The following is a 15,011-nucleotide window of genomic DNA, read 5'->3' as shown; positions in this document are numbered from 1 at the left end:
ATGTTCCCATTGAAGTACATTGGGGGGCAGTACAACTGCTCTGCTGAAACTTATCCTGGTGCATTTGGTTGAGCAACCTAACTCTGGATCTCTTGAGTGGAGTCTCATCTGGTCCTCTTTGGGGTGCTTGCTGCGAGCTGTGACCATTCACTAGGTGTCATCACTTCTCCCCAGGGGTGAGACCTTTCCCATTAGGCTACGCAGGTGATGCAGCTAACCAAATAGTCCCTGTAGCGGTGGTTTAATGTGTGAGGACCACATGGGAAGGAACATTCCTCCTGGCGATAAAGACAACCATCTGGGTCATAGCCTACACACACCCTGACCCGAGACTCCCTAAAACCACTACCACCTTCTTCCATCACTCTGGATAGTACATCCATATGCTATTGTAATACCCTGACTGTAACAGGTAGAATACATACTGAGACGAAGAAGAATAAAAAACATGATTACCCAACAAGCAAATACCTGAAACGAGATGGCTCATGGGAGGTATGAAGAGTGCCCTGCAATCATCCATGACGTTATCCATGGGGTTGAAGTTATGCAGAGGCAAGACCAGCTCTACATACAGGGAAACTGAAGGAGGAAGTTCTTCCAGCGAGGAACACAGGAGTTTCAAAACCTGTCAAGGAACGAAGCAGGCGGTGCAGCGGACGCCGGCAAGAAGCTGAGGGAGTCTGTCGGGAGTCCGGCAGGAGCGGACCCCACTGCCTAGACTGATGACAAGAGTGGTGGTGTGACCAGGGCCAGGTGGGCTGTTCAGCACAAAACCGGCACAGAGGCCGTGAAGGGAAGAGCTCACGGAAGCTCTGAGCAAAGCAGACCGAAGAAGCAGCGTGCAAGGTGGCGAGCAGAGACCCCGTCCAAGGAAGAACCGGAGCGTCGCCCGATCCCGGCTGAAGGTAAAGGAAGGGCCGGCAGGGACACGAGGGTGGCGGCTAGAGAAAAGTGCATCCAAGGAGAAGTTCCTCGTCCTAGTGACGGAAGTAAGACCACTGACCACCAGAGAAGGGTCTAGGACTGTAGAAAGTACGAAATAAGCATCCGATGAGAACATCCTCATCTCAGTGGCAACAATAATACAACTGAACTTGAGAGAAGGGTCTGGGACCCCACACAATGAGAACAACGTTCTTGAGGAAACCATCCTCGCCTGAGTGGCAGCGAGATAAACACTGAACCCAAGAGCGATTTGGGTATTGCTAAAACCTGGAAAGTGGGACCAGGTGAAATTCAGAACTTGGGGCACCAAGAACAGGTACAATCCCTGTACCAAGAGCCAGGGGAAGGTAACATTGTGAAAATGTGGTAAGAACTAGAAGAAGGGAGCCATTTTCCTGGTAAAGAGACTGCAAACTTCATCGAAATCCAAGCCACATGAACACCAGGGGAAGGGAGTCATTGCCCATGGCTTAGTTATACAGCGCAGTGAAGAATATTAACCAAATACACGAGAAGGGATTTGTTCTCCTGACCCAAAAGACTGGGAAACGGATGCGAGGCAAATTTTATATGCAGTACCCTCAGGGACCAAAACACACAACTCTGACTACAGGTATAGCCAACCCAACCTTTGGTATAAGCTTGTACTACACAGTTTTGGTAGTGTGTTAAGCAGCTAGGCTTATCTCAAGAGGGATAAATGTGAGCTGTAGTGGAGGTACACAGAGATTTACAGTTACAGGTTTTCAAATAAATGCTTACACTCAAGGTTGCTTGCATAAACAATTATTAATTTATCAGTCAGTTAGAAAGCCTTCTTCAGAAGGGAGCAATAGAATAGTAATACACAAATACACTTCAATACTGTAAACTCTTAGCTTCTAAATCAGTAAAGACCCTTTTGGGATGGCCCACAGACAACAACCTACACCCACAGGTGACTTCAATAACTAGGGTGATGGAGACATTAATATCTTGATGTTGGCATTTAGAATACTTTTAGGAATTGGTAAAAGGCAAAGGTTATTAGAACACAAGAGACCACAAATATTCTTGAGCAGGCAAATACTTTTGGATCCTGCAAGAAGAGTCATACAATTCAACAGGCTAAGCCAAAGTCAATGGGCAAAAGTCTTGTATAGGATGAAGCACTTCTGGTAAGTAAATGGAAAAGTCTTTGCACAAGTTCTTAGGAGCCTTTGATTAAAAAGAAGAATCAAATGTAGGGCCACAAGCTGATTAGGCTTGTGAGTTGTAAAAGTTTCAAGCAACTCTAGAGTAAGAGGTAAGTTCTCTTAGACTAGTTTTACAGTACCTTAGAAAAGATGCAGCTGATGACTTCTGTTCCTGTGCAGCTCAGCAGATCTCACTGTTCCTGGGCCTCAGTCGTGGGGACAAGAGGGAGGACGTCGGGGAACTCCTGCAATGCACTGGGACAGTCAAAATTCGCAACCGGCAAACATCACTTTCAGTGGCTGTTCAGTGCTTCAGCTCCTCGTGTCTACCGTAAATAGCAACACCGTGGTACCTGGCTGTTGAGATGGACTTTCCTTGCTTCTGGGGTCCCGCACTCTGTTGAGGGGGTTCATGCTTGGTCAGTCCTGCTTCTTGGGAGTCCGGAGGATCTTCCAAAAGCTCTGGGCCAGCTTAAAAGCAACGCACAAAATCTGGTGTTCCTCTCCCTGGCTATACGGTTTCCAGCAGCAACTCTGGAAATTCAACCAGCTCCGAGATGGATGTCCAAGTGGCTTACTTTGGAGTTAATTGGTCCCACCAACTCAAAGGGAGAAGCCGCCTTGTAGGGGCTTCTCTGTCGTTGCGAACTTGGCGTTTCGGCAATGCAGCAGGGCTTCACCGGGCAAACCAACGGTCCAGGAGTTGCAACAGGCATCCTCAAGGTCTTCTTCGGTTCCTTCGTCCAGTGGTCGACCCTGCTTTCCAAGCCAAAGGACTCGCCTTTTATTCAGTTCTCTCCCATTCAGTCCAGCCTAGCTGTCAATCACCCAGCAGGGTGACTGTCCTTGCCGGACAGTCAGCCGGCCAATCACCACAGAGTGCATTTGGGTCTCTTAGGAGACTAAGCACAGGGCGTTTCGGGAACCTCCCTCACTTCCTGCCTACCCCAGACACTCTGGAGCCAGAGGCGGGTTTCACTGATTCCCGCAAAAAGCAACATGAACAAAGAGACCAAACCTGGTTTGGCGCGCAGAGTAATACTCAAGAAGGACCTTTCCACAAAGAAATGGTGAAAAAAGAAGACAGGTGTTACTCACCACTCCGAATAGGCTGAAGATGCAGTGAAAATGACATTGGAGATGTTGGTGGTATAGGATTCCGAATTCAGCCTTCCATCCCAGCTCCCCTGAGTACAAGACTCAGGCTTCCTCAAAGAGGGGCTCTTTTCCACAATGTACCTCTCTGCTGTTTCAGTTAGAACAAACAGAGATGTCAATTGAATAAAAGAGCGGGGAGAACACACACCGCCAATACCAATGCTGCAAAAGAATACCAAGATATTAGACAGGGTTGATATTATACAGGTGATTAGAACAGTTGAAATGATTGGACAACTACCTAGATAGATATTGGAGTGGAGTTGCGTTTCCCCAGGATGATCTACAAAGAATAACACAAATGAGTGGAATTGAACTAAATCAGTATCGGTTTGCGTTATAGCTATAGAATTGATAACAACTGACCTGAGTAAAGATAAATGGAGTAAGAGGAGTCCAGGATTCTGAAGACAACGACAGGAGAAAATAACAAACAGGGAAGTTAGTATAGGTAAGTAACCCCGAACTGCATGAGGGACGCACTAGTGCCGGGTTGGTGCAGTTCAGGAGGACGTTCATATGCACTTAGGAGCAATCTCACAGGAAAGTCACTCAATGTCCCAGAATCCAACAGAAGACAATATCCATGGAAGACAATAGGTATGTACCCGAGTACACGAGTATAGTTGAGTAGCTGTTGAGATGATCCGAGTGTAGACAGCAAATTGATGTGCAGAGGGGCAACCAGGAAAGAACCGTAAGACACAGAAGAGAGCCGTTTCCAGTTGCGTTCCGAGTCCAACAATCAGACGATCATGACAAGAATAAGGGAGGAGACGAGGCAATCCAAAAGTCAGGCAAAAGGTCAAAACCAGGAGTTCAGATAAGGATTTGTGTAGGGAGACACGAAGAGGAAACGGATGAAACCGCGTGTAGCTGGTAACGCTAATTAGCAGCAACGAGCCCCTTGGTGGTTTTATAGTTGTAAGAGGGGCGTAGCTTGCTGTACGTCTTCCACATACAAGACGTGTCAGGTGACCTGGAGTGTGTCGACGTTTGTACAGACGCCATGGTAGCTTGTACCTGGACCATAGGAGCCTGTAAAGAAATTGTATTCTGCAAGGATGCCCGCGGGAAAGCCTGAAGTATAACAACCGGGCGCTCTTTTGACAAAGATGGCTCCTGTGGGTGCTTTACTGTAGCTGTGAACGCAGCCCACAGTAAATGCACACCATGGTAGTTCAAACGAAACCACTGCCACCAGCCATTCAATGAGAAGAGGGTAACATAAAAAATGTTACATGTGAACCTAGACAAAGGGGATACTAGGTAACCCCTCCAGCACCCTATTGTAAGATAGTGTGTGCTGGGTTTAGAAAGTTACAATGGTAAGTAAAGTCAATTTCACTTCACTGCTCTGGGAAACAGTAGTTTATCCCAGAGAAGGTAGTTAAACCTTTGGGAAATCTGGAAGACTTCCCTGTGCCACTGCACTGAAGGTGCTGTGTGACACAATGTAAAATATGCCTATGGTGTTTGTCAGAGTCTACAACCAAAAGAGAAACAGAGGTAAAATCTCACTCTCTCCAGGTTAAAACAATCAAGTCCTCAAAATCCAACAAAGTTCCTGGGGGTCTCTAAGGTGGAGGGAATTAGCACATTTCTGAGAATTCTCCCTAACAACTGATAACTTTTGGGGAAACCAATATGCCAGACGAAGGGAGTCAATCCCCCTAGCCTAGGTATTCTTTTCAAGAGAACCTTTACAATACATAATGTTTGATTAGAACATATATATATATATAGTAAGTGATAGAGGTTTTGACACAGGACAGTGAACCTTTCTTTGGACGAACATTCTGACTTTTCCTTTAATTTTAGGTTGAGGCAGGGAAACCACTCAGAGAGGGATAGATAGTCCTTTTTCTTTTTTAAGACCAATACAAGTTTATAGCAACCATTATGACACCTCCTGGTCAGTCTCATCCTTCTGCACCCTTAAAGAGCCAACCCCGTGGGATGAAGCAGTCTTACCTCCATACAAGCGCATGGCACATTGACTTTGTCCCACTGATTCCTATGGTATGTTCCACTTGTCCTGGAACTCTAAAGTGACTTTGGGGATACTCAACACCCATGAACATTTTTCCTATACACAAATGGGAAACGTGAAGTTGTAAGCTAGGAATTGGATTTTTAATAATTATCAGGAGTTTTACTATATTCATAAAGTCCATTTCTTGTTTCCTGCAAATATGAATGACTGCTACACAAACTCGTTTTCATAACCGTGTGACTATTTTTACTGCAAGTGAATAGCAACTGTAATTGTTACTCAAATCTATGCTGATATTTTGGAGGCATTGTGCTTTGAGCAGACATGGTCTCCACCCTCTAGTCTGACCATTATTATACATGCATTTGTATTATTTCACTACTGTATTAGGATGTCTGATTTAATGTGGGGTGCCAATGTGGAACTTTTTAGCCATTTTATTGTTGAAATCTCCAATTCCTTCCTACCTCTTGCCTATATGTGGTCGGTTTGCACTACAGAGCACGGTGCTCGTATGTGCAGGCCCATCAGGGTTTTACCCGCTCCATTAGATTGGGTGGTTCCCTTGCACACCCCCTGTTAATGTATGTTCAGTGCCCATCTGAGATAGTGGGCCCACATAAACCCATTGGTGTGAAGAGAGTCCTAAAAAACATTTACTGTTTTTATTATCTAATATGGATTTTCTAAAACTGTGCATTACATGCTAAGTACTTATTTGACCTGATGAGAGTTATATATATTTAACATAATTAAGACATATTTTTCCATTTATTGTGTGGTGTATTTTCTAGAGACAAGCATGTGGACTAATTGTACCTTTGTGTCATTCTGCTACACCTACCTGAGAGTTAAGGCTTGTCTCTGTGTACACGTTACTCACCCATAAGAGATGTTTGTCTTCCCTTTCTTGTCAGCCCCACCACCATAGTGGTATGTCTGTGGTTTTAGATCCCTCAACAGAGGGTTGTAAAAATACTGCCCTAACACCTGCACCATCCAATTATTTTCAGGTATACAGTTCTAAAAACACACTACCAGATTAGAAAACACCTAAAAGTCAGATGAAACTTACCTGAGTTAGAAACTCAACCGAGCATTCATTGAGAGCATGAAAAAATGGTAGGAGTGAAGATAAAGCTATATCAACACATTGCAAGATTGCAGGATCCGTGGGCTCAAACTTAGCAGCAAGCAAGATGGGTTCCATTATTTCCTTCACTGGAACTGCCTATGAAAAGAACAGAAAACTCCAGTTAGTTCAAACAAAGTCATCTTTCTGATGGATTAGTCCTTAATGCCACAGATTACTGATCTAAAATATGGTCTCCAGTGCCAGATGTTTTCAGAAACTTTCAGCCACCAGGAGGTGAAATCTAACACTGCGTTAGCTAGAGATTTTGGTGTGAGACCAACCATGTACACAGTGAACACTTGAGGAATTCTCTTTTAGCTTTGTGCAAATGATTCCTCTTTTAGTCATGCTCAAAGAATCTTTTATTCTGTTTCAGAAAACTTCTTTATTGTGATTTGTTGGCACGTGTTGACCATACGGGTCATTTTCAAGGCTATGAGGATATGGTAATCTCCTGTAGCTTCTCTGAAGAGGATGGGGGAGGCCCCAATTTAAAATCCTGGTGAGTAATCCACAGATGGGCTGGACTATAGCTTGTTCACAAAGTCGTGTTATATCTTAGTCACGAGTGGAATATAACCTGTTCACAACGTCAGAGTAGATCTTGGTCAGATTTTGGGAGAGATACTAAGTATTTCTCTATCCTCAAGAACCGTTGTTACATGAGAATACGAAAAAGAATAGCTAGAATACAAAGTACAGAGTACCAAATGACTGAAAAAGGCTCCATTCATTCAGGATTGTAAGAAAAAGTTCCAAAAGTCAGGCAAAACTGCTCGGGGTCTCACTAGGAGAGGGGATGAAGCATACACATGATATATCTGCCTAACAATGACTAAAAGAGGAATCATTTGCAAAAAGCTAAAAGACAATACCTCAAGTGTTCAGCGCGTACATGGTTGGCCTCACACCAAATTTTCTATCAACAAACAGCGGTATTATTTGGGCACTTCCCTAGGAGAACGGTTCCAGATGCAGCAGAACACACAGTATTTCAAATACCAAGCGCAGTGGTCCTCCAATTCTATTGCTCCCAAACTGTGTTAGCTACACTCAACACCACTGGACACCAAAGATGCTGTGTGTTAACAGTAGGGCCTCTTTACTTCGGTTCTGCATTTTTGACTAGCACTCAGTAGCTGAGAAATCACAGAAAAGCAAAGGTTCAACAAGTTATCAGCCAAGAAGGCAGTTTGGGAGGGTGTTGGGGGAATCTGTAGGAGGAAGAATTAAATCAATCAGAAATAACATTACTGAGAGTTACGTACTTTGTTTTCATAAAGTCTTCCTTCCTCCCACCCAGATTCACCATCTTAGATGGACTCCCAAAGCAGCACAGAACCGCGAAGAGAAAGCAAAATAATCCACCTACATAAAAGAACTTGGGAGCACTTCTAGAGCAAGGCAATCATTGTGACCAGACAACGAAGACCATGTAGTCCTCTGATGAAAACAGAGACACCCTCTGTAAAACAGATGTAGCTGCCATGCCTCTGGTAGATTGGTCTTGGAGCCACTCGAGCACTTAGTTCCTTGCCAGATGGCAGAACTTCTAAAATACAGAGAACAATCCACCCGTAGAGAGTCTGCTTATTAATAGCCCTGCTCAGACATACTACAGCAAAACCAACAAATAGCTGATCATTCAGCTGATCATTCAACCCAACAGACATAGTAGCCGAGAGCCCTCTTGGAGTCCAGATAGTAAACCCTTGTCTCCACCTTAGTGGATGATAGACGAGATGAAGATTAATTTTCTGTGAGATGGAAATCTAACTAGGGAAGGAATATTGGTCTCCCCCTCAGAGGGACATCTATCCTTGGAGAAAATAGGGCAAGGAAGTTCTGCAGTGAGCCTGGCTCTCACTCACCCGCATTGCTGAAGTGATTCCAAACAGGAAAAACACATTTAAGAGGAGCAGACGTAAAGAAAAGAAAAAGAAAACAAGGACTCAAACGGAGCCTCCATAAGAAAAGTTTCAATAAGATTCAAATATGAAGTAGGAAAAATAAACTGGCAAGGAGGAAACCGGTTATGTCACTTCTGGAATAACTGCATAATTGTGTGAATGGAAAAGAATGACCCCTGCTCAGTGTCGTCAAAGAAAGAAATACTGACCAGATAGCCATCCACAGTGCCAATCTGGAGGTTCGGTCGTGCCTAAGAGAGCAGAAAATCAAGACTAGATCGACAGACCATGAATGTCCAGACCGTTCTTTTGGCAGCAAGTCGAAAACCTTCTCAACGTGTAGGCATAGAGGACTTGCTGGAAGATGTCTTAGCTAGAAAGATTCCATGCATGACCTCATCAGACAGATGCCACTGCTTATACCTGCGCCACTTAGCAGACAAGCAGGAGAGTTGAGGTGGCTGAGGCTCGGGTGGAGGACCTGCCCTTTGACTGAGAAAGCAGATCCACCATCACCAGGACGTTTCACAAAGGAGACATGGCCAGAATTTCCTGGTTCCATACCCGATGTGATCAGCACGGGGCACAGTATCATGGTTGAATGTTGCAGTCTCCAGAGAATTACTGTGTTAACATTTATCTTTAAAATCAACCCTGGGGTAGATTTTGGGAGGCCAAGCTATTATGGTAAACAGGAAAGACACGGAGGTCTTGCCAAACCCAATCAAGGTAGGTAGCAGAGCGGCAATGTTTAGACTGAGAAGGGGTGTGAGAGTAGTCTAGGGCTACAATGAGACTCACACAGAGCAACCCAATAATTCCAGTTAGACAGATAAGGAACCAGTTCAGTCTCACAGAATGAAACTGTTGTACAATGCCAAACTGATCTGGAACAAGTTACTTACCTGTAACACCTGTTCAACAGCATGGGCTTTACATGGATTCAAATACTCATGGATATTCCCCATCGTCAGGCTGGGAATTCTCCATAACATTAACGCAGTTTTGCTTTAAAGCTAAAAATAGCGCGTCGCTTCTATAGCCTATTGCTGTGACTTTGGGTCATCCTGTCCCAGCCAATGATATTAGCTCCACCCCTGGTGGCCATCTTCAGATTTGGTCACACAAATAAAGTGACAGTAGGAACCAAGAAGAGCCAGTGAGGGGAAGGAGTGAGGGTTTGCATGTGAATCCATGTAAGACCCATGCTGGAGAACAGGAGTTACACGTAAGTAGTCTGTTCCTTCTCAAGCATGGGGACTTGCATGGATTTGCATTCTCATGAATACCATTACACAGCAGCACATATACACAACCACGGGAGATGGCAAGGCTTAACTGAAGCAATACACTTAACCCTGGAACAGACTCACCTCATGCAAACAGGTTGGAAAGCACTGCCTGGCCGAGCCGGGACTCCTCCATGGAATCCCTGTCAACAGAGTACAATCTTGTGAAGGTGTGGGTAGACCTTCATGTAGCAGCCCTGCAGATTGGACCAGTGGAACATCAGAAAGGAATGCTTTAGTTGATGCAATGGCTCTGGTGGAGTGGGCTTTCAGCCGGCCTGGCAGCGGTCTGTTGGACATGTGATGGCAAAGCATGATACAGCCAGAGAGCACCTGGAGATAGAAGCCTTAGACAAGGCCTTCCAATGTTCCAAAGGCCACAAATTAACAAATAGCTGAGAGGTCTTTAAAAAATCCTTGGTGTATGCGACATAGAACTTCAAAGCACGTGAAAACCCAGTGAATGCAAAGACCTTTCCGCAGCAGAAGAAGGATTTGCCAAGAAAACTGGTAATACCAAAGATTCATTTAAGTGACAGTTTGATGGGACCATTGGCATAATGGACGGATGAGTTTGTAGAACCACCTTGGATTGGTGAGATGACAAATACAGAGACTTACATGAGAGAGCCTGGACTTCCCCCCCACATGCCTGGTTGAAGTGATAGCCACCAGGAAGGCAGTCTTCCAAGAGAGAAACCTCAATGATGCTCGATGCAAAGGTTTAAACGGAGGGCACATTAGTTTTGATAGAACCACAGTCAGCTCCCAAGCCAGAGCTGGTGCCTTCACAGGAGGGAACGTTCTGAAGAGGCCCCAGCGTTTACCAGGAGCCTGAGTATACTGGGATATGGCAGCTAGGTGCACCTTGACAGATGCCTGGGCAAGGCCAGACTTAGCAAGCAAGAGCAGGTAAGGCAGAAGTTGCAGCTCAGTGATGCGCAGAGGAGAGATCTTTTGTGAATGACACCACACTGAAAAAAGCTTACACTTGTGCTTGTAGCAGGAAAGGATTGATGGAGCTCTGGCCCTGGCTTGAATATTTTTGCATTCCAAATGCAGCTTGTAGATGTTAGGCGGAAACCTGTGCAGTTCCCTCTGGGACCACTGCAAAAGATTTAGGACTACAGGTGTTTGGCAGTAAACCCACTTGGTAGCAGTCTGTACCATACAGATTCACTTGGTAGCTGTGGCTGAGCAGTCAGACTTCCCTCAAGAAGAGTTATGCAGTGTACAGAGTATTCACAATAGGTCAAAAGAACATAGTAGAACAAGTAAACACTGACCACAGCTTGGTGTAAAAGAGATATAATTATTTATTTAAAACCACATCTAGAAAAACACACAGGCACTAATACTAAGCAATTCAAAAACACGGTCACTAAAAGGTATACACCGCCTTAGAAGAATATTAGACAAGTCTTAAGTAAAGCCCCACTTATTTTCAGACAGCGGTGAGCGCTTAACGCAGATGGCACTCTAATAATTTGTTTAAAAAGGGAGAGAAAAGCAGAGAATAATATGAAACAGATCCCAACACTTTCGTAAAATCAAAGCAAGAGAGGAAGGCAAATGCAACCGTGAAGTTAGAGTTCAGTAGGCCGGATCCACTTTAAGAGGATCAGAACGAAATGTGTCCAAGGTCACACGGTTGAAGTGCACAAGAGTCTTGCAAAGGTTCAAAAAGAGTTGGACCAAAAGAAAGGGACCAGTTAGAGGGTCAAGGCGGCCAGCCCAGTCCAGAAGGTTAAGGGGTTATTATTACCTTGTAGCAATCTTTAGAAAGGGAGGCCTGGCGGACACGGTACCTTAAAGTGGTGAGAATACCCCAGCGGGGGCAGTTGTTCCTGGCAGCGGATGCAAGTCGGTGCTTCGTCCGGGGGAAGAGAGGATCTCGTCGGGGAGGAAGACAGGAGTCTGTTGCACTGCCAGGGAAGAAACCAGCCGCAGAGTTCCCAGGTAAAAGGAGCAGTCCTTTTATTCGCGGTCCAGTGGTAAGTGGCTATCCGGTTGCCGGGGTGCTTGGCACAGGCAATTCGACCACAAGACGGTCTGGGGTGCGAAGAGAAGAAGGTAAACTGGTTGTGCCCACCACTCAGGGGAAGAAGCCTCTCCAGCCGGGAGATCTTCTCTGTTGCTGGGAAGTGGTGAGTCGGTTCTGCAGGGCTCCACCGGTGGTGTCGTCGTGGTGGGTCGGCTCAGCTTCTCCCTCGTCGGATTCTCAGGTCCTGTGGCGACTTCTGAAGTTCCAGTCCCCAAAACCTTGCTTTTATGCAGAAAACCCCCATTCACTCAGCCTAGCTGTCAAACATGCTAAGTGGTGAGCCGGCCGGCACACCACTTGGGCCAATCACACAAGAGTGTGACTTGAGTTACCAAGGTAACTCAGTCCAGGGTGCCTAAACCACCTCCCACACCCCCTGTGGTACCCAGACAGAGTGGCACCACTTTTGGAGGCTTCTGTGGAGAAGCCTGTCAAAAAGTGGAACAAAGGGCTCGACTTGGGTTGGAGTCACAGAAGAGAACACAAACGCCATTTTAGAATCGAGTCCTGGCATAAAATACCAAACGGCGAATTAATATTAAATAAATAAACCGGCGGTATGTTCGAGGCTATGAGAATTAAATAATTAAAGTTGGTAGCCCCGAACAATGGGAAAATCCCATAGGGATATATTCGCGGTCGAATATAAAAAGTAGTTTCCACTGCCACCAGCCAAAACTCGATCAGGGGGGACGGAGACGTGCCCCCTCGACGAACAGACCCCGGGGCAATCAAATTGCCCCGACCAGTACGTCCACAATATGATGGTTTGTACCGGTTTCTGTTAATAATTTGGGACTAGTAAAGCCAATGCTGACTTTACATGCCCTGGGAGACAGTAGTCAGTCCCAGTGTATGGAGTCTATGGTGGGGTGTCACTATGACACCCCTGTGTTACTGCACGGAGAGTGCTGTGTAACACACATAGTAAAAACACATGAGACCCTATGGAGTAAAGGACCCCATAGCCCATAAAACACATTAACAGTCAAAGGAACACCATAAATCATGTCCAAGAGTTGGAGAAAAAGAGTCTCACTCTTGGCACGAGAAAAAAACAAACTCCAGAAATCCAGCAAAGCTGCTGGGGGACTCACTAGGTTAGGAAATTCGGCCTAAAGAGAGAATTCTCCCCAACACTCGCCCCCCCAGACTAAGGGACAGTTGTATTTAATCCACTCCTGGATGAATCTCGTACCTCTAGTCGATGACATACATCCTAGAGAGACCATCAGCATTTTGGTGGTGACACCCTGACCTGTGCTCAATGGTGAAATCAAACCCTTGCAGGCAGATTGACCATCTCAATAGTTTTGGGTTTTCCCCTTTCATTTGCATCAACCATCTCAAGGGTTGGTGGTCAGTCTGAATGACAAAAGTAGAACCATACAAGTATGGTCTAAACTTCTTCAGAGCCCACACAATAGCAAAACACTCTCATTCAATGGTTGCCCACCTTGTTTCAGGATCCTTCAGTTTTCTACTGATGAAGCAAATGGGGTGCTCCCTGCCTTTCCCATCCAGTTGACTGAGGACTCCACCTATTCCTACATTTGAAGCATCTGTTTGCACAATGAAAGTTTGGTGATAATCAGGAGCTCTGAGTACTGGGGCTTGGCAAAGAGCCTTTTTCAGGGTTTCAAAGGCCTGATTGCATTCCTCATTCCACCTAACCTTTTTAGGGAATTTAGGAGAGGAGATGACATTCAGTGGAGAAGCTATGGACCCATAGTTCTCAATTAAATTCCTGTAATACCCAGTGAGACCTAAGAAGGCTCTCACCTGGGTCTGAGTAGTAGGTGTTGTCCAATTTTGCACAGCTTCAATCTTACTGGGCAAAGGCCTTATTTCTCCACCTCCTACCTCATGTCCAAGGTAGACCACTTTACTCTGTCCAATCTGGCATTTACTTGCCTTTATGGTCAGATTGGCCTTTCCAAGAGCTAGTAAAGACAATGGTGACTTTACATGCCCTGGGAGACAGTAGTCAGTCCCAGGGTATGGAGTCTATGTTGGGGTGTCACTATGACACCCCTGTGTTACTGCACGGAGGGTGCTGTGTAACACACATAGTAAAAACACATGAGACCCTATGGAATAAAGGACCGCATAGCCCATAAAACACATTAACAGTCAAAGGAACACCATAAATCATGTCCAAGAGTGGGATAAAAAGAGTCTTGCTCTTGGCAGGAGAAAACAACAAACTCCAGAAATCCAGCAAAGCTGCTGGGTGACTCACTAGGTTAGGAAATTCAGCCCAAACAGATAATTCTCCCTAACAGTAGAGCCCAAATTCGAGGGCTGCAGGAGCCAGGCCACCAGGCTCTGAATCGTTGGGTCGTGGTGCAGGATTGACCCTCCTTCACCGGAGAGCAGGTCTGGAAGAAAACACAGTTTGATGGCCAGAATCACCGACAGACTGAGAAGGTCTGGGTACCAGATCTGCCGGGGATATGCCAGCGCAATGAGGATCATCTTGCAGCGGTATTGTCTTAGTGTATTGAGAACACGTAGCAGCAGAGGGATCAGTGGAAATTGATACAGCAACAGGCCCTCCCAAAGTAATGAGGTGTCCCCCATACTCCTGGCTTGAGGATACTTGCTGCCACACTTTACATTTGGCATTGTCTGCGATGCAAAAAGGTCGATCTGCGGGGGACCCCACTCGAAGAGACACTTGAGCTTGCTGGATTAACCACTCGTAGTAGCATCACAGCTCCCTGCTGAGAGAGTCTGTGATGGTGTTGTGAATGCCTGGCAGGTGAAACAGGGCGAGAAACATCTGTTGAGCAATGGCCCAGTGTCATGGGTTCTGCATCTCTTGAGAGAATGGGCAAGCGCATCCCACTCTGCTTCCCGACGTAAAACACGGTGGTCATGTCTGTGAAGATGCAGAACACCTTCCCTTGGAACGAAGGCTTTAAGAACTTCAGAAGGGGTCTCATCTGTAGTCTGCTGTGAGGAACCAGATGGATGCAAGTAGACATTATCCACAATAGGAACTTGATGGACCTGACTGTAGCAATTTGGAGACAGCTGTTGAACCTTCCCCAGTATGGCTTTTATCCTGTTCTCGGGTGGAGCCGCCAAACACAACACTATCTTGAGGCGGGATCATAGGAACAGTGCGTTCTGCGATGGCACCACACAGTATTTTGGGAAGTTTATAGAGAATCCCAGAGAAGTGAGAAGCATGATGGTCTCTGCAGTGTGCTGCACTGCTAGGGCGTGATAACTGGATCAGATTAGCCAATCGTCTAGGTAGGGATAGACAAGCACCCTTGCAACGAAGGTGCATTGCTACCGGAGCCAAGTACTTGATGAAAATCCTTGGGGCTGACTTTAGGCCGAAT

General features: G+C 45.8%; 1 protein-coding gene across 2 annotated transcripts in view; it reads right to left on the bottom strand.

The window, feature by feature from the left end:
- Positions 1 to 15,011, bottom strand: part of LOC138468319 (exportin-5-like) — a 2,047,117-nt gene that overhangs the window by 1,027,708 nt on the left and 1,004,398 nt on the right. For both annotated transcript variants that reach the window (XM_069608821.1, XM_069608822.1), the window contains exon 18: positions 6,353 to 6,508. In XM_069608821.1, coding sequence (XP_069464922.1) covers positions 6,353 to 6,508 — 156 coding nt within the window. The remainder of the gene's footprint in view (positions 1 to 6,352; positions 6,509 to 15,011) is intronic.

This window comes from Ambystoma mexicanum, chromosome 4q (genome assembly GCF_040938575.1).
Source record: "Ambystoma mexicanum isolate Mex_15411 chromosome 4q, UKY_AmexF1_1, whole genome shotgun sequence".
In the NCBI taxonomy this organism is placed as follows: Eukaryota; Metazoa; Chordata; class Amphibia; order Caudata; family Ambystomatidae; genus Ambystoma; species Ambystoma mexicanum.
The sequence above is the reverse complement of the archived record's forward strand: the minus strand, read 5'-3'. Positions and strand labels throughout refer to the sequence as shown.